Here is a 24,237-nt window from a genome sequence, read left to right on the forward strand (position 1 = left end):
CTGGAAAAGGGTGTTGGACTCCCTGGAACTGGAGTTATGGACAATTATGAGTTGCCATGTGGGTGTTGGAAATTTAATTTGGGTCTTCTAAAAAACTTTTAACGGTTCTTAACTGCTGAGCCATCTCTCCAGCCCCCACTTTATTTTTTTTTAAGTTGATGTTGTGGGTCAGCCTCTGGTTTTAACACCCAGTACACAAAATATGCATGTACACACACACACACACAGAGAGAGAGAGAGAGAGAGAGAGAGAGAGAGAGAGAGAGAGAGAGAGAGAGAGAGAGAGAGAGAGAGAGAGAGAGAAAGCCTAGAACTCCGTGGAATGTCCTTAAGTCTGCGCTTTTCTAGAGTGGCTACGTAGTAAGTTGTAATGGCTCTGAAGTGATGTGCACTGACTCTGACCTGAACTGAGTTATGGCACCCCGAGATTTCTTCCAGTCTAGTCTATCATGCGAGGCTGTGCTTTGTTTGTTGTGACTGCTGATCATGTAGATTCTATTTGTATGTGATACTCCTTTTTGCATGTATGAATATAGTATGCATGCATGTGCCATGTCTTCCTGTAGCCTTAAGTCTGGGTTTTAAGATTTGAAATGTAAGTCATTTATTTTAATTTCATATTCTGAGATGAAGAATACTAAATCTATAGTAAAATTACATTTGTAGTCACAAAATTAGGTCAATAGTTTTATAATACTTTGTCAATGATAATCTGCTATATGTTTTCATTGAAATCTTTTGTACTGGATATAAATACAGGTACAATTCAGCAGTGCTGTGATGCCATTGATCACCTAAGACGCATCATTGAAAAGAAGCACAATTCTTTAAACATACCAAAAAAACGACGGTTGCCACAGTAAGTGATACTGTTTCCTTTTCCTCTTGTTAACCCAACATAAAGCTAATTCCATCTGATAAAGGTTGTCAGATGGATGTGTAGAAGATAATTATCTTTGTAAAGAAGAAATATATATAGATATTTCTTATATATATATAAATATATATATATATAAAAATATATAGAAGTATGTTATGAACAGTCAACTTTCCAACAAAATTTCAAAGCTTTAAGTGTAAAAATACCTGATTTAAAGAAGATGATATTTGATTAAGATTTGAATCGGTGTCCAAATTGGCAGTAAGTTTTGAAACAGAGAAAGGCACTGTATTTTACTTGTGCTAAGTTTGAACGCAAGTTTGGTAAATAATTATTTAACTAGAATATCCTTGAACTGTCATACAATAAATTTGGAAGTATAAGAACTTAATGTCAATTTCAATCCAAGATGCTGGCTGCCTGTAGAATGTGGTTGCACACACCAGTGTTTGCACAGAGCTGTCTCACCAGCAAAGTGAACAGAACAGAAGTGTGCACTCAGATAGTCAGAAGTGAGCTCAAGTTACCAACTCCTGTTTAGGCTAGAGATCTAGGTAGTGACAATTTAAAACAGCCTGGCCACTGGAAACTTGTTAACATTTCCAGGAAGTCTTTAGGGAACGTTTTATTTAATAGTCACCTGGAAGCTAAAGTGCATATTTAGATTTAAGATGGACTTTGAAGATTGAGCACCTTGTTCAAGCTCATGTGAGTTTCTAAGTGAGACGCAGAGGCGAACACTGATTTCAAGTACATTCTGTTCACCACTACGCAGGATTTCAGGTGATACAGGCATTGAATGATGCTCCAAATAGTGTTAATTTATTTGTTATTTTTAACTGTGCTGAAGTGCACACAAAGTTTATCACTTTAAGCATTTTAGCATGTAGAGTCTGGTAGTGTTATGTATAGTCACACTGTTGTGCAACCAGTCCCCCAAAGTTCTTTCATCCTGTAAAGCTGAGACTGTTCTAGTAGACAACTAGAGTTCTAGTCAAAAAAAGAAAGGAACAAAAGGATGGAAGATGAGGAGGAAGAGGAGGAGGAGGATTGAGACTTGGAATTATCAAATTGAGAAAGTTGTTAAAAGCCAGGCTGAGTATTGACCAGTGATTACCTCAGGGGTAATCATTGTCGGGCAGGATGGAGGTACAGTGCATTGGCCCTCTATACAGTATATGGGAAGTCATGGTGTCTATACTGGTAACCTCCACTCTGAACCTATATATATAGTAGATATTTACATTTTCCCCATTTTAAAATCGATACCTTCAGGCATGGTGGCTTACACCAGTAATCCTGATTGCTTGGAAATTAAAGCAGGGGGAGCATAAGTTTGAGGTCAGCCAGGGCTATTGTTCATGTTCCTCCTCCTCTCCCACCCCATCTCAAAGAAGTCATCAAGAAAAGTGGTAGGCTCATGCCTGGAATCCTAGAACTTGGGAGGGAGAGGTAGGAGGATCAAGAGTTCAAGCCCTGCCTTAGGTAAAAGAGACTGGTCAAGAAACTACAAAAACAAACTACTAGAGTTAAGTCTTTCGGGTTCTTCTAACTTGTAACATGACTTCACACAGTTGGTTCTCGGTCATTAACATACATTGAAATTAATTGGAAGTATAGTTAAAACATATTGTAGTACAGGGTTCATCTACAAGATTTCTGTGTTGGGCTAGGGTAGAATCAGAGAACTTAGATTTATAACTAGTTCACAAGGTGAGCTTCTAAGAAACATTATTTCACATCCTACGACTTTGGGTTTTTGTTTCTGTTGTTTAAAGAGCACATTGGAATGGGAACATGAAATACATGATTCTTTTTGATAAGTATATCTAAATTTTTTTATTTTTTAAAAATATTTATTTATTTATTTATTATGAACAATATTCTGTGTGTATGCCTGCAGGCCAGAAGAGGGTACCAGACCCCATTACAGATGGTTGTGAGCCACCATGTGGTTGCTGGGAATTGAACTCAGGACCTTTGGAAGGCAGGCAATGCTCTTAACCTCAGAGCCATCTCTCCAGCCCATAAAACTTTTTTTTCCCACACCACAAGAAGGTGTGGGAAGGCAGGACACTGGGGACACAGATGGCCCACGCCACTCTGTGACAGATTCGGGGGAGAGAGACGGTCGGACCCGGGATTTGAACCCCGGGCCCTTGGCATTCGCAAGCACCGCGCTTAATAGGCTGAGCTACTGCTCAGCTCGCTATTTTTTTTCCCATAGTGAAAGAAAAGAGGGCCTGAGCATTTGCCTGCAGTATAAAGTCTTGAGTTCTCTCTCTCTCTGGTATTGCAAAAACATATTTTTTATGTTGATACTAAACTGAAGCTAGGTGTGGTGGCAGACATCTATAATTCCAGCACCAGGGAAGTAGAGGCAGGAAGATCTCTATGAGTTAATCTGTGATACCTTGATTACATTCTAATGGTAAAACATTAAAAAATGAATATGCCTGTTACATATGTCAGTATGGTAGAATTGAGTTTCAGGCTTCTAAATTCTTGACTAGGAATACTTTGAATGCTGTATAGTGTGTTAATGACGGTATGCTTTCTCTGTATAGGGGGTTTCCACCGTTGACATCGCTGTGTTTATTGGATCTAGTCAAGTGGCTTTTAGCTAACTGTGGAAGGCCCCAGACAGAATGTCGACACAAGTCCATAGAACTCTTTTATAAATTTGTTTCTTTACTCCCAGGTATGTTTTTTCTTTTTTTTTCTTTTTTTTTTAATTAAAAAAATTATTAAAATAAGGAAGGGATTAGTACCTGTGAACCACAGTGCATGTGTTGAGGTCCAAGGCTGACTTTGAAGACTCTCTTTACTACTTTTATTTTTAGCTGAACTCCGTAGATCAGACTCAGATTGCCAGGCTTGTGCAGCAAGCACCCTTACCTGCTGTGTTATCTTGATAGCCCAGTGTTTTGATTCTTAACATTCTATCAAAATGATAATTTATACATTCTGTATAAATTAATAATACAAATAACATTTTCTTCCTCTTTCCTGTCTCCCCTCTCAATTTTGCTTTATAACTTAGGATCCTTCTGCATCATCTTTCAGAGTGCTGGGATGACAAGCATACACTGTACCTAGTGTGTTTCTAATAAATTTAAAAATAGGTATGGACTGGAGAGATGGCTCAGTGTTAAGAGCACTGACTGCATTTCCAGAGATCCTAGGTTTAATTTTCCCATTGCCCACATGTCAACTGACAGCCATCTGTAACTCTATTTCAAGGGGATATGACGTCCTCTCCTGGCCTCCTTAGGCCCTGCGTTCATGTGTTGTACATACATACATATTAGCAAAACATCCATACACAAAATAGAATAAAATAAATCCTTGTCAAAGTAAGTGTGTTTAATATTCATTCTAGGCTTGTATGACAAATGATAAATTATGAATACCTTTTGTAAAGATTTGTAATAGGATAAAAAATACAACTTTGGTATTCTGAAATAATGCAAAAGTAGATTTGGGATTTCCAAATTTTTATTTCACCACGGTTTTTTTTTCTGTCTCATTTAAATGTTAAGGAAGAATTGGTTTGCCTTTGCAGCTAACAAAACTTGGCAAAGATTCCAGATATTGTATGCTGCAGACAACATGCTTAATATGCTCAAGGTCCTAAGCTCATTTTCCAGTGCTCCCCCTCACAGATTTAAAGTATTCGAAGTAACACAGTTGTATTTCAACATGAGTAATCAAAAGTCGCCAGCATTCTAAAAAAAAAAAAGAGGCAGTATTTTAGTTACTTTTTTATTGCTGTGTTAAAAACCATAACTAAAAGCAATTTGGGAAAGAGATGATTTACATCATGAAGGAAAGTTAGGGCAAGAACCTGGAGGAAAGACTAAAGCAGAGACCATGGTGAAATACTGCGTCCTGGTTTGTTCTCCATGGTTTGCTCAGCTTGCTTTCTTATATAATCTAAGATTACCAGCCCAGGGGTGGGACTGCCTACAGTGGGCTGGGCCCTCTCAGATTAATCATTACTAATGAGACTGTGTCGTAGTCTTGCCCACAGGCCAATCTGATATAGGAATTTTCTCAATTGATGTTCCCTCTTGTCAGATGACCCTCACTTGTTTCAAGTTTACAAAAAACTAAACAACACAGGCAGGGTCTCTCATTTGTTCACCAGTTGTTCACCAGTTGGCCTAGACTGCAAGGCCAGCGTGTTTTGGGTGTCTGTCTTTGTCCTCCCAGCACTGTAGTATAGATGTACACTGCCATGCCCAGTTTTTATGTGGTGTTGTGACTCCAATTTCAAGTCCTCATTTTTTTTTCCTCAAGCCCCTACTTAATGCACTGAGCCATCTTCCTACCTCCATACTGCTGTTATTTTAGATATATTTAATCTGTTAAGTCATTGACACAACCACATATGAAGAGGAACCTGCTGGAACGGAAGGAGGCCATAGTTTTCTTTGAATGTCTAATCAATTTTAGATGGTGCTGCTAGGCAGACCCCACTCCACCCCTCGAGTGCCCCCGCCACTCTGACTCCTATACTGTTTGTAGTTTCTGTGATCTCATCTTCATTGACCCAAGCATTTCTTTGCTGTTCTCTTCTCAGTTGCCCATAATGACAACCTCCTGTATTTTCAACTAAATCTTGCTCTTAGAATTGTTCTTGTCTGTAATCTCACTGGAGACAGATGGGCCTCTGTAGGTTCCAGGCCAACCAGGGCTAAGCAGTGAAACGCTTGTCTCAAAAGAATCTATAAAGTCAGGCTATCAAGAAGTAGGCAAAACTAGCCCTTTCCCAAATATAAACCAAACAAAAAAACTAATGCATTTTCTCTGGTTTGTCATCTGTGGCCCTTAGGATGTATTACCCTCTGTGGCTACCCACCACTACCCTTTTTCTGAGCAGCAATGGTAGGAATCTCTAGGTAATTATGTTGAGGCTTCAAACACACTAATACCTCAGGTTGGTGTAATATCACAATATTTGTAGGGTTGTTTATGCCACATGCATCAGGCTTTTGAGAGAAATGATTGTTCAATTTCTTCTGATCGTTAAGACTCAGTGTGAGTTTGATTGATGCCATAGAGGCCAGAACATGACACATTGGGAGGAACCTAAGAGGTACTTCTTTCTTCCTCTTTTCCTTTTATTTTTTTCTCCTCTTCTTTTTTATTTTTTATGCACACACCATGTGCTCTCTCACACACACACAGACACACACACAGAGCTGTGTGGCCAAGACTGACCTCAAACTTACTGTATAGCTGTATATGGCCTTGAACTCCTTTTCTTCCTCCCATTTCTTAATGCTGCTGGGATTGCAGGTATATGCTACTCCTGTCAGCCAAGAGACCTTGAGGGTGATTCTTTGCATCTATCCTAGTTAGGGTTACTATTGTTGTGCTGAAACACCATGACCAAAAACAAGTTGGGGGAGCAAAGTGCTTACTTGGTTTATACTTCCATATCGCTATTCATCATCAAAAGCAATCAGGACAGGATTTCAAACAGGACAGAAACCTGGAGGCAGGAGCTGATACAGAGGCAGGCCATGGGTGGGGGTACTGCTTACTGGCCTGCTCCACATGTCTTGCTCAGCCTGTTTTCTCACAAAACCTAGTACCACTAACCCAGGGATAGCACCACCCACCATGGGCTGGGCCTTCCCCATCAATCACTAATTAAGAAAATGCCCTATAATTGTATCTTATGGAGACATTCAAGTAACTCTAGCTTATGCCAAGGTTACATAAGACTGTCTAACACACTAGCTGATGAGGTTCTCATGTCTTACTCTGTCTGTAGGTCTCTGCCTTTTCCTTCTGGTACTTGCTTTTCTGTCTTTCTTGACATTTGCTGTAGAATTTAAATACCATATTATTTTTCTCCTAATTTTAATTTTCTTTGGTTCTGAGTGAAAATAGAGGATTGTTCCTCCTTTTTACCCCCTTAGCCCCCAATGTCCTCTTACTACAGCAGACATCTATTTTGTTTAGGCAAAAGAATCACTTAACCTTTTTTGAGCCACTGATTTCTTAACATGCAAAATGAAATTTTATCCTTTCCTTTTTTTTTTAATTTAGAAAAAAAAGTACAGTGTCAAAAGACAGTGTTTAAAGGAAATCATTGGACATAATTCACAACACTTAGCACACAGCTTGTGAGACTGAGGCCGGGAAGGCACTTGTATGCGCAGGTTCTAAGCTAGGTTGGGTAACGTAAATAAGCACAGGTGCACTGTTGTTTTGGGATGAGGAGACTGGGAGAGGTGAGCAGCACAGCCGGCATCAAAACCCAGAATCACAGCACTCTCTTGTAACTTGAAAAGGGACAGAGCATGAGTCTGTTTTCTCTCCAGGTGGTGTTTGTATAATGTTAGGAAACGAAGAGTACAGCTTTGCTGGAAATAACTTCTTAGAAGTAAGAGCAGTAAACCAAGTTACTAGTACTGAAAAGATCATCCTGCATCATCTTGAAATTTTAACTGGGTTCAAAGATTATTAAAGAGGTTTGATTTTTGAGTGTTGATATCTTTGCTTTGTGTAAATACTAATGTATATGTTTTAATCTTGTCTCTTAGACAACAAATCCCCTTCTTTATGGTTGAAAGATCTCCTAAAAACAGAAGATATTTCTTTTCTCATAAACACATTCGAAGGAGGGGCTAGTAGCTGTGATCAGCCAGCGGGCATTCTTGCTCAGCCAACTCTCTTCCATTTGCAAGGACCAGTGAGCCTGAGATCAGTGCTACAGTGGTTGGACATGCTCCTTGCGGCACTGGAGTGCTGTAACACATTCATCGAGGAGAAGACTGTGGAAGTACAAGACGTTCTGGGTAGGTAGAATTTACTCTAAGGTAGCATTGCCCGATTCTGCTTGGTTTATGACACAGTAGACTGTTCAGTGCATGCCAAAATAACAGTAACAAGCTCTTGGTGATAGAGGCTCTGAGTTATAGGCCAGCCTTATCCACAACCACTGTTATATGGTGAGACCTGTGTAGAAACTAAATTAAAAATAATACTAACAAAATCGAAGCTAGGCAGGTGGATCTCTTTTTGAGTTTGAAACCAAAACAAGTTCCAGAAGAGCCAGGACTGTTACTGAGTAGCCCTGCCTCAAAAAATAAATAAATAAATAAATAAATAAATAAGTACAATAATACTAACAAAATTGATAACAGATACTAGTTACTTAGTGTTGTATAAAGGAATTTAACCCGGATTTTCTAGTACTGGACAGGCTTCTTTACTTACATTCTCTTTTGTGTTAATCAGCTTTCCACTGCCGTGACAAAAGGCTGAGGCAATTAACTTAAGATGTGAGGTTGGCTGTGGCTCTCAGGCTTGGGAGATTCAGTCCATGATTGGTTTTGTTGCTTTTGCCCTGTGGTTTGGCATGTACTATTAATCTCATGGTAGCCAGGAAAGCAAAGTGAATAAGAAGTGGGTGTCATAGTCTCAATAGCCCTTAAAGTACACACCTCCGATAATTTTATTTTGTTCTCCACATTCTAAAGATTCCCCTACCTCGCAGTGACACTCTGAGTCACTAGGCAGTAGAGTTTTATGGGACTACTGCCATATATTTTGTTGAGCAAAATGCTAGCAATGTATTACTCTACTAAGAAATCGTTGTATTCACATAGTTCCGTAACGGACTAATTGTAAAATACAACCTCCTTCCCTTTTAACAAATTTTTATTGATGACTAGGGCAGTACCTTGTTGTTTGGAATGGTTTGTTTGTTTGTTTGTTTGGGTTTTTTGTTGTTTTGTTTTTCAAGACAGGGTTCCTCTGTAGCTTTTGGAGCCTGTCTTGGAACTAGCTCTTGTACACCAGGTTGACCTCAGACTCAGAGATCCGCCTGCCTCTACCTTCCGAGTGCTGGGATTAAAGGTGTGCGCCACCACCGCCCAGCTGTATTGGATGCTTTAACAATGCAATCTCTGATTGTGGTCTCTCTAGACTTCATCTTAGTCCCACTCCTCCTCCCACCCTAACTCCATTCCCTGGAGAATCCACCTCTTGATTCAGACCCACGACCGCTGCAGCACTCTCCCACTGCCCCTTGAAGTCTTTCTTCCAGCCTTCTTCACTCACCAACCCATAGAGACACTCTGCTTACGAGAGACCTGCTGAGGATTCAAGAGTGGGCACTAGCAACCAGTGAACAGAACATTCACCCATCAAAGAGGAAACAAGATCTTTGCACCAAAAAAACCCTCAAACATCATACCTCTGGATGCCGACATCCCAGTGCAAAACATAAACGTGAACAGCCAAGACAACATGCCTCTTTCAGAAACCAGTAACCCTGTTGCATTAAACCCTGGAAAATGCAATTTAGCTGAAACACAAAACAAGGACTTCAAAATGCGATTGTGGTTATGGTCAAAAACCTTAAAAAAGAGGCCATCCACTACACCATTGCAAATCCCCAGTCTGATTCTTAGCCCTGTGACAGGCCCTCCGCCAATATCTGCCTTCATTTCCTGTGGGTTCTGAAGATCCTCTCTGCAGACCATCCTTCCTCCCTTACCTCACCCCTCTATAATAGCTGCCAATACTGAGAGGTACGTTTTGCCTGGGAACCCACTGGCCGAACTAGCCTGGAAAGCAGGTGCACAGTCTTCACTCTCCTTCCTGTGCTCCATTTCAAATTCCTCAGTCTCTCAACTTCATCCTGTAGCAGACCACTTGCAGGGGCCGCTTCTGCCTTTCTCACTCCGCTCCCCAGAGACTCTGTTGATCCTTGTGGCAGCCCTAACTCTCCTCCTCCTATAGATCTTTTCAGCATTCCCTCTCTAGGCAGACCTAACTTCCCTCCTGTAGACCCTCTCAGTATTCCCTCTAGATAGACCTAACTTCCCTTCTATAGAGCCTCTCAGTATTCCCTCTCTAGACAGACCTAACTTCCCTCCTCCTATAGACCCTCTCAGTATTCCCTCTAGACAGACCTAACTTCCCTTCTATAGACCCTCTCAGTATTCCCTCTCTGGGCCATCCCCGATCCTTTATGTCATGACTAGAAACTTGATTTCCCAGCATCCCCAGCGTCCCACCTGGCTCTGGAGGTTGTTATTTCTTGGGGTAGAGACCTGAGAAGAGTGGAGCAATGTGGTGAGTGAAAGAAGTTTAACAGTGTGCAGTGGGGAAGAAAACAGCTTGATTTTGTTCAGACAGGTAGATTTTATAAAGCAAGGTGGAGTTGAGCTAGAGAATGTTTCTGTAAGATAGCAAATGCCCAGCATACCTGATTAGAGACAGCCACTATCATTTGTCTTTGCATTGCCCACTGGAGGAGTGTTCCAATTTCTTCATTACTAAAAATAATCCCAGATGTGGTGGTGCTCACCTATATTCCCACCTCTTCAGGAGAGGGAGGGGAGGAGAATTACTAGTTTCAATCCAGCTTCTACTATATAAGCATGTTCCTGACTTAAAGACCAAAAATAGGTAAAATGAACATTATTTGCTATTTGCCATTATTTTATTGGATAAAAATTTCAGTGCTAGATAAAACCATAGGAATTTCAAAATATTAGAGACTAACCTGCGTATTTATTTATTTTTTTTTAATTTTTATTTTTATTTTTTATTTATTTTTTTTTTTTTTGGTTTTTCGAGACAGGGTTTCTCTGTAGCTTTTTTAGATCCTGTCCTGGAACTAGCTCTTGTAGACCAGGCTGGCCTCGAACTCACAGAGATCCGCCTGCCTGAGTGCTGGGATTAAAGGCGTGCGCCACCACCGCCCGGCTTTTTGCGTATTTATTTTTTAAGTCTTTTTTATATGAGTTGCCAATTGTTCTTTTAAATGATAGTTCTCATAAGTAATCTTTGACAGTCAAGTCTTGTGTTAGTCAAACTTGGTGTTGTGACAATATCTTGACATAAACACTTTGAGGAGCACAATTGTTTTGGCTCATTGTCTAAGAGGGCTTGGTCCATGGAAGCCTGGCTCTATATAATCCATGGTAACAGGAAGATGTGGCAGATCTCTTTACCTCACAAAATGAGAGAGTGTCCCTGAACACAAAGACATTTCACTAGGGACCTGTGTTTTCTAACTGTTCTTACCTTTTAAAGCTGAAGAACTCCCAGAATAACTCACCAGCTGGGGCAAAGTGTCCAAACCATAGCTAGAGGGCTGGATATAGTACAGTGGTAGAGTGTTTTCCTAGCATGTGGGAGGACCTATGTTCATGCCTACAAAAGCAATAAATAATAAACAGATGACCAGACCCTTATAGACATTGTTACTGTCTATATGTGAAACTGAATTCAATTTGAATTATATATTAGTTCAAATTTTGAACTAAGAACCTAAGAAGAAATAGGTGCTATTTTTATTCATCTTTTCTTGAACTTATGTTTTTAATTCTTGAATCTTTTTGTTGAGTGTATATCATTACTTACTTGTATTTTAAGAAGGAACTTCATATTCCTTTTAGAGAATGCACACTAATATTTTACTGTTCTTATTCCTAGGTACTGAAACACAGTCTTCACTTTTAAAGTCAGTGGCTTTCTTTTTAGAAAGCATAGCAACCCGTGATGCTAGAGCAATTGAACAACACTTTGGCACAGGGGTAGCAACTGGGCCTCCCAGTCTACAAGAGGAAGAAAAATACAACTATAACAAATGCACAGTCTTGGTCCGGATTATGGAATTTACCACAACCCTACTCAATACCTCTCCAGAAATTTTCAAGGTAGGGTTGTAGCTCCTGATCTGTTAATGTGAGATTAGTTCTTTAAAATGGGAAGTGTACTTGTTTCCCTTAAAGTACTTAAATTTCTTTTTTTAAATATTTATTTATTTATTATGTATATAATATTCTTTGTGTGTATATGCCTGCAGGCCAGAAGAGGGCACCTAACCCCATTACAGATGGTTGTGAGCCACCATGTGGTTGCTGGGAATTGAACTCAGGACCTTTGGAAGAGCAGGCAATGCTCTTAACCTCTGAGCCATCTCTCCAGCCCCTTAAATTTCTTAATGTACTTAAGTTTCTCAACCTATGGGTCATGTCCCCTTTGGCAAACCCCTGTCTCCAAGGCTGTTTACATTATGATTCATAACAGTAGCAAAATTATAGTTATGAAGTAGCAACAGAAACAATTTTCTGGTTGGGGTCATCACAACATGAGGAACTGTATTAAAGGGTACAGAATTAAAACAGTTGAGAATCACTGCCTTAGATCATTAGCCACAAAATCATATCAAACAGTAACAAATACTGGTGAAGATGGGAGAAAAAGAATATCAATTCCTGCTTTGGAGGTCAGGACCTGAGGGTATAGTTTAGCGGGAACGTGCTTGCTTGTAAGCTGTGCCTTCCGTCCGTAGCACTGTAATTTCACTAAAGACAGGAACGTGAATTAGCCTAGCCACTCTGGAAATCAGTAGGGATTTTCCTCAAAAACAGAATGGTGATGTCATGTGATAAGACTCTAACTAGATATTCTAAAATTTAAAAAAAAAATTAAAATCTGAAATCATTTTGGTTTCAAGCATCTTTAATACTTTTCAATTATTTTCAGAAAGTCTGCCAAGCTGTCATTACTGTGACTGTTCGCATCTTGTGGACCTTGTGTACACTGTGATGAGAGGAGCTCCTGGCTAAGAAGCACTGTTATCCCATCTGTCTTTTCTGTCTTTATAGCTCCTGGAGAAGGACTTGTGTAACGCAAACCTAATGAAAGTCCTAGTGAAAATGCTTTGTGAGCCCGTGAGCTTAGGGTTCAATGTTGGCGACGTCCAGGTTATGAACCATCTCCCCAGCGTCTGTGTGAACCTGCTGAAGGCACTGAAGAAGTCCCCGTACAGAGACATGCTGGAGACTCACCTGAAGGAGACAGTGACAGCGCAGAGGTGGGTGCTCAGGCCATGCTCACGGTTACTGTGATTTAGGTCCTCACTTATCCGGTGTTCCCGACAGCTGTGCCACAGCTGCAGCGTCCTCAAGATAGGGACTTGTCAGTCTGCCTATGTGTGCCTATATGTCTGCGCGTGCACTTGTGTGTGCACACACAAATGATCTCATACACTGTTGGGAAATCATGAGCTTCACTAATTCCTTTCCTGCCTGTAGGGTGGGAGAGAACAGTGGATGTACTACATTTGCTGTTCTGTGAGCCTTGCTCTAGCGTTACCTTTGTGTTTCCAGGACCGTGTTAGTGAGTCTGAGGGCCAAGTGACTAGTAAAGTTATGACAGCACACACAGTTCCTTAGTGTCTCCTTACCTGGTTTTCTGTTGTTCTCACGGCCAGTGTCGAAGAGCTCTGTGCCGTTAACTTGTGTGACTCTGATGCTCGCCAAGAAAGGACGAAGTTGCTGTCTGTCTTATCGGCCTGTAAACAGCTTCACAAAGCTGGCTTCTCTCATGTTATATCACCATCTCAGGTAACCATAATTAACTTTTATGTACCTTTTGCTTTATTATAGTAATTGCATTATGCTAGTACAAATTGGCATTTATGTTTATATTTGCTTAAAGTATTTTACATACAGAATATACTGAACTAGAAATTATAGAACACTTACATATAGGTGCTGACTAGAATGTGAATATGAAAGTAAAGATAGAATGAAAGGAATAAAGGACAGTTGAAATTGTAGTAACCTAAAACATTTTAAGAACCAGTTACTGTGGTCTTATATCACAGAAAGACATAAATGAAATCTGTAGCTTAAAAAGCAAAAGCTGGGTTGGAGTTGTCCTAAGAATTGGAAAATAGTCATCACTGTTAGCTAACATACACACACACACACACACACACACACACACATTTTTTTTTTTTAACTGAAGAAGTGACATTGTATGCTTGTGTTGAACGCCTTCTCTCACAATTGATGTCAGTTTTTCCTTTAGTCTACAGCACTGGATCATCCCATTGGCATGAGGCTACTCTCTTTGGTTTATAAAGGCATTGCACCAGCAGAGGGAAGGCAGTGTGTGCAGTCATTGGACCCCAGCTGTATGAGCCTGGCCAATGGACTCCTGGAGTTAGCCTTTGCCTACGGAGGACTGGTAGGAAATCAGCTACACCCCACTCTTCCTATCAAGTACTTATATAAGTTACTTGTTGTATAGCTCTAAAAAGTATGAAATTTAGTTAGTAAAGTCTTAGGTGGACACATATTATTATTGACTTACTGGCTTTTCTTTTTTTTTCCGTTGGGAGGTTTTGAGACAGGATTTCTTTGTGTAGCTCTCTCTGGCTGTTCTCACTCTGTAGACTGAACTGGCCTTGAACTCACAGAGCTCTACCTGCCTCTGCCTCACAAGTGCTGGGATTGAAGGCACGAGCTACTACCACCCAGCTGACTTACCGACTTTCTCTTCTTTAATATTTTTTGAAAATAACAAACGTCTCTCTGAGTGTGGCCAACAGCGGGGGCTGACTGAGAAGCAAAGGACAATGGCTCTGGGCTCTGATTGTTCTTCATGGACGGGCTCTGTGGGAGCCTTCTCAGCTTGGTCGATCACCTTCCTGGACCTGGGGGGAGTTGGGAGGACCTTGGTCTTAGCATAGAGTGGGGAACCCTGATGGCTCCTTGGCCTGGAGAGGGAGGGAGGGGAGGTATGGGTGGAGGGGAGGGGAGGGAAGGGGGAGAAGGAGGGGAGGGAAGGGGGAGGAGGAGGGGAGGGAGGGGGGAGGAGGGAAGGAGATGGAAATTTTTAAATATAAAAAAAATAAACCATGAGAAAAAAAAAAAAGAAAATAACAAACATAACCTTCTTAAATGGAAGTTTTTTGTTCATCTTTGTTTCCAAAAGGACTTTAGGCAAGGAACATTTTTTAAGGGGTTCTTTTTTTTTAATGTCCCATTTCTTTTTTTTTTAAATTTATTTATTTATTATGTATACAATATTCTGTCTATGTGTATGCCTGCAGGCCAGAAGAGGGCATCAGACCTCATTACAGAAGAGGGCATCAGACCTCATTCAGATGGTTGTGAGCCACCATGTGGTTGCTGGGAATTGAACTCAGGACCTTGGGAAGAGCAGTCAGTGCTCTTAACTGCTGAGCCATCTCTCCAGCCCCAGCAAGGAACATTTTGTCACTAAAGTTGACCTGTGATCACAAGCTTCTTTCTCTATCCTTATTGGTTCTTGGAATGGATGCTTAAAGGGACTGTGCAGGGCATCCCTGAGGCGCCCAAGGCACTATGACCAAAGTACTTAAGACTCTGAACTCAGCAGAGCTGGCCTCAGATAAACTGCTGTGGCTGACATCTGCAGCCAGCCCTGTTTGCTCCATTCCATCGTCCCTCCTTACTTTTCCCATTGCAGCAACCTCTTCTTTGCCTCATTGATGTTCTCAGTTATACTTTAGTTTTCCCAGACAACTTATTAGGCTGTTCTTTGAATAGCTGCAAGATTTTTCTGGAAAGTTGGAAACAATATCAGTGTAAGAGGTTCCTCTCACAAAGTGAAACCTAGAAAAAAGAAGTTAAATTAAATGTGTATTATTTAAACAAGTCCTGACTTTACATACCAGACTCTTTAGAAGGCTCCTTGTAGACTTATGTGTACCCTCTGCCTCATGGTCTTTCTGGGGATGGATTCTCTGGTATGTTCTTCTCTCTTCCATAGTGTGAACATCTTGTGGGTTTGCTGCTGAACTCAGCACTGTTGTCTATGCAATATTTGGGCAGTTCACAGAGAAACGTCAGCTTCTCCCACGGGGAATATTTCTATAGTTTGTTCTCAGAAATAATCAACAGTGAGCTATTGAAAAATCTTGATATTGCTGTATCAGAGCTCATGAAGTCATCAACAAATAATCCCAAAATGGTAAGGAATTTTTCTTTAAATATTTTCTTACCTAATGTTCACAAAAGGGTTTTTATGTTTCTGATGGTTTTTCTTAAAACCAGATTTCTTCCTGGAGGCTGAAAGATCTGCTAATGTATGTAAATAAAATTCACAAAACAAAACACAGTCTTTATCAAGATAGTATATGTTAATAGATGCTAAGACATTGGTTATTTTTTTTTTCATTCCCTCAAACCCTTAAATCTCTTGGCCTAACACTGTAAGATACAGTGCTGTAGGATACTGGCTTTTGCTAGAATGTCGTATTGGAGCTTTTAAATGTGTCATATGCCCTGCGGTGTTTGTTCCAACACCACCTGTAGGCTAGTCCTCCAAACTGCCAACCTGTTTTTAGAGCACTCAGGCTTGAGGGTCTTGCCCTATTTTCCTGCATGTCCTTTCCACAACCCTCTTTGCCTCATCATAGTAACCTTTTAGAGAGTGATATTTATTATATTTGTATTTTGTTTGCTTAAGGGATTTTGTGGGGTTTTGTTTGTTTTTCATGATTTTACTTCATTTTGAGACAACTGACCTGGAGCTCACTTTGTAGACCAGGTTGGCTTCACACTTAGCAGAGATCCTCCTGCTCTGCCTGTGCGTCTGCCTCTCAGGTGCTAGGATTAAATGTGTATGCTGCCCTCTATTTTACAGGATTGTGAAATGTGCCTGGCAATGTGCTCTATAGGTAGTCAGAAACTGAGGTCAGTATTTGCAGAGAGTTATAATTTCTACTTATGTAACCTGTTACATGTACCATCCTTGTCCATTGCCAGCAAAAGTTGCATTTACTGCCTCTATTCCTTCCACACAACTCTCTGAAATGACAGAATGAGATTAAGAAGATTAGATCAAAACAGTCTTAATGGGTGCAGAGAAAGAACAGCAGAATGAGAAAACTGCAAGGCACGACAGACATGTCAGTTCAAACCCTTAGCCTGTCTACAGTAGAAGAGGGTGGGAAGACTGTATCAGAGGGGTTGACAAGCGGGGCAGAGAGGAGGAAAGCAGGGGACAGTCACGATGAATGATAAAATAAGAATTGCTACTGAATAAGAAGACTGGAGAATACTCTGGAAGTAAACATAGGTACCTGAAATTAAAAAAAAAACAAAAAACAAAAAAAACAGGGTAGATGTGGAAAATAGAGTTGAGGAACTCACGGAGACTAGGGCGAAAATACAAAACCAAAGCAAACTGAAAGTGATGGGTGCAGTGATGCACGCCTTTGATCCCAGCACCCGGGAAGCTGAGGCACGCAGGTCTCTGAGTTCAAGGCCAGTCAGGTCTACACTGCAAGTCCCGAGACAGACAGGGCTTATACCCTATCTCAAGAAAGAAAGAAAGAAAAATGATGAAGGATCCTGGAACTGCGTGGACAGGACATAGGCCCGGAAACAGTGGTGGACTGGAGTTCTCATGTGTTAAAAGGCTGTGGAGTGCCCTACTCCTGGTTTAGGAATGGATCCACAAGGAGCATGTATTTTCCAAAGGTTCACCATGAAAAAAACCTGACAGTTCTCAAGGAGATAAGCTAGTTATGTGTAGAGAATCAAGAAATTGAATGTAGTGGGGAGCAGCGGGCAGGCCTGCTTTTCGTCCCGCCTGGCTCTCGGCTGCCTGGCTAGCTTATTAACAGCACACAAATTGTATTCTTTTAAATACTGCCTGGCCCATTAGTTTCAGCCTCTTACTCACATCTTGACTAACCCATATCTAATAATCTGTGTAACACCACGAGCGGTGTCTTACCGGGAAAGATTCAGCATGTCTGATCTTGCGGCTGGCTTCATCACATCTGTCTCCCTGAGGAGAGGCATGGCGGTCTGGCTCAGAGAGGCGAGGCATGGCGATTTATCTCACTTAGGAGAGGCATGGCATCTGACTGAGCCATCTACCTCACTTCCTTCTTCCTGTTCTGTCTACTCCACCCACCTAAGGGCTGGCCAAGGCAGTTTCTTTATTAAAACAGAAGACCCTCCCACATCAATTGAACATCTTTTTCTCACAGAATTGTGGATAGTGCAATCAAGACCAAGAGATTGGAGTTACAATATAGCCAGATTCTCATTTGTGTGAGTCAGTAGAATAGGCATGTTTAGAAAAGCCAGGTCCTATAGGGTCCTGTTTCCTTGTTCATGTCTTGTCAGGAAGCTGCCTGGTAGATAGTAAGAAGGCAGTAAGCTGAGAAAGGAAGGTCTTGTATTCGGCCTGTGCGGAGAGGAAGATTGGTTATCTAGGCCTGGCCTTCCACAACACAGCCAGTGCTAGGTCTCTTGAAGCAGGTATTTACTGATTGGCACAGATGCAATGGCATGATTTATTTGATTTATTTGGGAGAGTCTGATGACAAGGATAGGCACACTGAAAACAGCTAAGAAGTCTGCCAAGGTTTAGCCATAGCGAGAGCAGAACGTATAAGAAGGGAATGTGTTGATAGTATACTATATGAAGCATCAGTAAAAAATGCCTATGTCAGGATGATGGAAATATTGAATGATAATCCAACCAAATTAATTATGTTATTCTGTTGCAAAGGTGATGTTAGAAGAGAAATGCATGTGGTGGGAGTTATGTTCACAGACGAGCACTTACCTCTTCTTCCAAATGGAATTTCATGAAGAATGCCCCCCCCCACACACAGCAGAGTGGGCACAAAGGCATCAGTAGAGTCACCCTCTGCTTTCTTTGGGAAGATTTATGTTACAGCGTTCTTATATTGTTAAATAGCTAAACTTCTATTACAGATAGAGCATTTTCATTTTCTTAAAAACATGGAAGTGTGGACTTTTTCTATTAATATTAAGAATTTTTTGTCAATCTACAATTTTTTTTCAGGTGAGTACTGTTTTAAATGGTATGTTAGATCAGAGCTTCAAGGATCGAGCTGTTCAGAAACACCACGGAGTGAAGCTTGCAGCTGCAATTATACAAAACTGGAGGAAGTGTGATTCATGGTGGGCCGCAGATTCTGCTCCAGAAAGCAAAGTGATAGTGCTATCCTTACTGGCAAAAATGTTGCAGGTAGTTTGAAAGGAATTTGAAATGCGTTCATCTTAAGTTAAATGTTGTTCTTTTTGAGACATAGTCTTACTATCTTACTTCTTTCTACGTCTGCTTCCTTATTGCAGATTACAGATGTGTGCCCACCATGGATGCCATGGTCATTATTTTGAATTCTGTAACTTATGTTTAAACACTACAGTGAATATGTCTTCAAAAAGTCAGTTTTTGATAATTACATATATTTTGGAGCGATATCTCCCAATTACTTTTCTTTTTCTTATACCATTGTTCACTATGCTTCTTACTTTATGTGCTTTGTCACTATGTCTTCACAGACTTTGTCTTAGCAGGAAATAATAAAATGTTTTATAGCAACATTGTTGAAATGTTGAAAAATAATTTGAGGCTTGAAATTTAGAAATTTGAAAGATATGTCAAAAGTTTTTGAGGCATAATTCAGAAATTTGTGTTTTATCTCCCTTAGATTGATTCAGCTTTATCCTTTGATACAAATCACAGCTCATTTCCTGAAGTCTTCACAACATATGCTAGTCTACTTGCTGATACAAACTTGGGTCTACACTTAAAGGTAAATGACTTTAAAAGATTGGTCTTTTGAGATTATGTTCTCTGTATTTTCACAACTTTACATTTTTGTACATTTATTATGTTGGGTTTTTTTTGTGGGGGAGTATGGAACATTCAAAACCTATAATAGTAAAGAGATTAGCATAATAAATGCCCATGAACCCACCATCTAATAATGGGCAAATCTGTTTGAGAAATATAGGTTCTTCCTCATGAAAGAGACTCTGCCTTTGGTTTAGTTGATCTGCATGCACATCAGTATGTCTCCTCCAAAGGGGTTCATGCTTGTATGTGTGAGGGCAGATGAGCATGTGTGTATAGAGGTCAGAGGACAGCCTCTGTTCTAGATCTTGGGATTCTATCCTCAGACTAGGTCTAATGTTTACTGCTGCATGCTTGGATGTTGGGTTCTCCACCCCCCATCTCACTACTGTAGGAGCAGGGACTGCAGATATGCACTATTGTGTCTGCTTCACCTGAGTTTTGGGGTCATGCATGTGTAGCGCACACTTCCCCAGTGAGCTGCCTCCTCATCCCAACATTTCTTTAAAGGATAACTATAATATGATCATTAGCATTTGTGTATATATGTATCAGATGGAAATTGGTGTTTTGGATTTTCTGTACTAATTTCAAACTTTTTCTTTTTTTTTTCTATTGAAATATTTCAGTGATAGGGAAGCAAGGAAAGTAATTTTATTGTTGCTAAGGTTAAAGTCCTGTAATGTAGTCTTCATGAATGACCATATTTTTTCATGAGATGATTCTTTGGTGTGTTGTATATGACTCATGAAGTTTCTCCTTCAAATGTGAAAATTTTGGAATTTACCTGTTATTCAAAGGAGGTGGGATCAATACCTACTTCCTCATATTCTCAATATGAAGTTCTGAGGGGATTTTGCAAACATATACTCTTCTATATGTTATGAAAGTCATTCTGTCTACATAGAATTTTAATATAATCTTTGTTTAAAAAAATGGTTTTAAAATTTTTTCCTTGACACTTTCATACATAGACACAATGTGTTTTGACCGTGTCTGCTCACCACTCCTTCCGTCTCCCAGCCTCACACTCTCTCATGTCAGCCTCTGACCTCTAGAGCTCAAGCTGAGGCACATAGCTGCATCCAAGCTGGTTCATGGTGCCATCCAGAATTTATTCTGAATTGTTTGTTGAATCCATGTAACGTACTATTTGCAGGCTTTAGAAAGTAGTGATTTTGTTTATTCTGTAGGGTCTGTGAGCCACAAGCCGTGTGACTTACATTTGTCTGCATTGCTTCACAGGGCCAAGCTCTCATTCTCCTTCCATTCTTCACCAGCCTGACTGAAGACAGGATAGAAAACCTTAAGCATATTCTTGAAAAGCTCATCGTGTCTAATTTCCCCATGAAGTCTGATGAATTTCCCACTGATTCCCTGAAGTACAATAATTACGTGGACTGCATGAAAAAGGTTTGATTTTAGTAGTGTCAACCATAAAACATGGGTTGATTTTTCTTTTTCTTTTTGTTGTATTTTGGCAGGAGTTAAATTGTCTTTAATTTACATTAAATAGGTCACAAAAATTAGAAATTGAGCATACTAATGGGATATCATGTAATGTATGTTTAAATATAGGTGTATAATATAGAATGTTTAAACCAGGTTAAACATATCTGTCTCCTCAAACATTTATCATTTTGTAGTAATGAAAAGTTTCAAGATCTTTCCTTTTCTTTTTAAAATGTATACTATGTATCCTGGTTGTCTGTTGTCATCATCCTGTGCAGTAGCACGCCAGAACTTCTAGTATCTATGGAATGATTTACTGCCCATTGATAAACATTCCCCCATATTTCCCCATACTTCCACAGTCCCATCATTGTTTCCAGCCTCTGGTAATCACCACTCTACTGTTTTTGTAAGTTCAATTCTTTAGATTCCGCGTATCAGTGAAATCATTTGTATTCTTGTGCTTGGATTATTGCACTTAACCTAATGATCTTCAGTTTTATCTGTGCTGGTAGAGGTGATAGGATTTCATCGCCTTTCAGGCTTAATGGCCTTATACAGTGTGTGTGTGCGTGCATGTTATTCTTCTCTTTGCTGATGAATACATGGATTGTTTCCATTTTCTTTCTGTATTGTGGATAATGCCGCAATAATACAGGAATGCACATGTCTATACAGATGTATTTCCTTTAGGTATACAACCTAGTAGTAGAATTGCTAGGTTATATGGTTGTTCTACTTTCTTTTCTCTTACTGTGATAAATAAAAGAAGTACTTATTGGTCACCGTTCGTCATTGAGGGAATTCAGGGTAGAAATTTAAGGCAAGAACCATAAGGAACAGTGCTTGCTGACTCTCTCTCTCTCTGGCTTGGTTATTCATGTTCAGCTACTTGCTTATACAGCCCAGGTCCCCCTGCCTAGTGCCACCTGCAGTGAAATGGGTCCTCCTGTATCACTTAACAGTCAGGACAGTCCTCCATGACATAGGGCAGTTTCTCTCGGATGACTCTAGGCAGTGACTGTACTGATTTACACTCCCACCTGTAGTTTGCAAGTATTTGCTTTTCTCCAGAGCCTTACCTTCAATTGTGAACAGCTCTTAACTGAGATGTGGCTATGTCATGTGGTTTTTGTGGTTTGTGTTATCTGTGATGATTGCTTATATTATGCAATTTTTCATGTACTCGTCCATTTGTATGTCTTCTCTTAGAAAATATCTGTTTAGATCTGTTAACCAGTTTTAAATAGTTTGTTTATTTGTTTGCTGTTGAGTTTGTGGACTTACAGATGTATTTTGGATATGTTGAACATTTCCTTTATAGTTTGATCCAGTGTTCCTTGTCTATTTTTGCTTTTTGTTTCCTGTGGATTTTATGGTATTTAATAAAACTACAACAAAAAGTTGCCCATTTGAGTGTTCAGAGGCATTTTTGCTTATAGTTTTGTTGTGATTTTAGGGTTTATATTTATGGCTCTGATACATATTTTAACTTACATTTTTAATTGGTGAGAGGTAGAAACTGGTTTCATTCTTCAATTTGTAAATATCTAATTTCTCCAGCACCTTTTGTTGAAAAGAGTATCTTCTCTGTGTTTAGCACCATTATTGAAAATCATTTGACCGACTGTGAATTTGAGAGTTTGTTTCTAGAATCTATTTTCTGTTCCATTTGTTGTCTTTCTTTGTACTAGTACCATTTTGTTTTAGTTACATCAGCTTTGTGGTGTGTTTTGAAGTCAGGTGATAATAATGTTTTCTGCTTTGTTTTTATTGTTTTTGTTCAAAATGGCTTTGGCTAATCAGGGTTTCTTGTCATTTGGAAACCTGGAGTGCACTGCACAGTCTGTAGGCAGCTCAACAGGTTGCAGAGTGTCCTTTCCTGGTTGGTAAGTTTGTCTAAACCTCTTCCAGGCAGCTCCACTGGTCTATGGGTTTTTTATTTTGTTTTGTTTTTTGTTTTTTTCTAGATAGTCAGTCTGGTCTCTGCATTTTCCAGATTGCTGGGCTTGTCTGAGAATGACTGTCATCAGTCTTTACTGTCTATAGACTCTTGGGATAGGAGGGGCCTAGTGAATCTGATCAGCTTCATGAACTTCCTGAAGCTATTTTGAGTTGTCTACTTCCTGTCTTACTGAGCACTTTCCGGAATAGAATGTTTCTATCTCAGAGGAAACTGCTATACAACAAAGGATAGCATTGCACATTCCCCTGTCCCAAAGGTGCAAGGCAAGAATTGCACATGTTGTTTCTATTCTAGTGATATGCTAATTGCCACATGTAGGCAAAAATGCAATATCATTTTACTTTGGGGCCTTTGTATATTCAATTGAATTTAATGGATTCTAACAATGATGAGAAAAAAGAGAATAGTAACTATTAATCCACATAGCCCAAATTTAAATTTGTCTTTGTTTTCAAGACATTTATAAATAGAGCAAGGAAGGAACACAACATACACACAAGGATAAGGACACCCTCCCCAGCCCCATACGTATATATACATATATGTTACATATATATATATGTAACATACATATATACACACACACATGCTGGGTGGCTTGTAAGCATGTTATATAGGCAGATAAGTGTATCTTGTCCTGCATGTTTTTCTTCTGTATGGCTTTCTTCTGATTGGGTCAGAGTTAGACTTAGGCATGTTCACATAAAAAAAAAGAATACGATGGGAAAGGGCAGCTATGTGGTGACCAGAACTGGCTATAAAGGCATTACAGCTTCCTGAGTCCATCCATGGTTCTCAGACCACCATGTTGTAAGGACACTAGGCAACCCTATAGATAGGCCAATTTTCAAACAGCATCCATCCACATAGACTACCCTCTGTTTTATCCTTTTAATATATTTTTTCTTAAGATAGAGTTGAAGGAATTATGAAATAAACATTCAATTGGCCAGCTACTTCATGTATTTATCAGTAGCCAGAATTTTGTCATCTTTATTTATGGAAGTACATATTTCTGGTTTTATGTTTGTTTGTTTGTTTTAGTTGAAACATTGTTTAGGGAAGTTTCAAACACATGATGATTTATTCATAGTTTGCCTTTAGAATAAGGTACAGTATTGTTTTTATATCTTAAATAATTAATAATTCTCTTAAGTTATTATAGGATCTAGTCAACATTTGCATTTCTCCAAATTCCTTATGGAAAATGATGAGAAAAAAATCTACTCCTCCCAAAGGGTAAGGCCTCCCATGGGAAGTCAACAAAGCCTGGCACATTAAGTTGAGGGAGGACCTAGCCCCTCTCCCCTGCATTAAGGCTGACCTGGTATCCCACCATAGAGAATGGGCTTCCACAAGTTAGTTTATGTACCAGGGATAAATCCTGGTCCTACTGTCAGGGGCCCCTCAGATAGACCAAGCTACACAACTGTCTGCCTCATGCAGAGGGCCTAGTTTGGTCCCATGGAAGGTCCACAGCTGTCGATCTAGAGTT

At 39.9% G+C, this 24,237-nt stretch overlaps 1 protein-coding gene across 1 annotated transcript in view; it reads left to right on the forward strand.

Annotated features, from left to right (window-relative positions):
* Positions 1–24,237, forward strand: part of Prkdc (protein kinase, DNA-activated, catalytic subunit) — a 167,915-nt gene that overhangs the window by 44,655 nt on the left and 99,023 nt on the right. Inside the window, exons 29-39 of the mRNA XM_038345245.1 lie at positions 760–859; positions 3,448–3,581; positions 7,441–7,695; positions 11,351–11,574; positions 12,529–12,737; positions 13,137–13,269; positions 13,739–13,897; positions 15,467–15,667; positions 18,527–18,712; positions 19,179–19,283; positions 20,570–20,737. Coding sequence (XP_038201173.1) covers positions 760–859; positions 3,448–3,581; positions 7,441–7,695; positions 11,351–11,574; positions 12,529–12,737; positions 13,137–13,269; positions 13,739–13,897; positions 15,467–15,667; positions 18,527–18,712; positions 19,179–19,283; positions 20,570–20,737 — 1,874 coding nt within the window. The remainder of the gene's footprint in view (positions 1–759; positions 860–3,447; positions 3,582–7,440; positions 7,696–11,350; positions 11,575–12,528; positions 12,738–13,136; positions 13,270–13,738; positions 13,898–15,466; positions 15,668–18,526; positions 18,713–19,178; positions 19,284–20,569; positions 20,738–24,237) is intronic.

This window comes from Arvicola amphibius, chromosome 10 (genome assembly GCF_903992535.2).
Source record: "Arvicola amphibius chromosome 10, mArvAmp1.2, whole genome shotgun sequence".
Lineage (NCBI taxonomy): Eukaryota > Metazoa > Chordata > Mammalia > Rodentia > Cricetidae > Arvicola > Arvicola amphibius.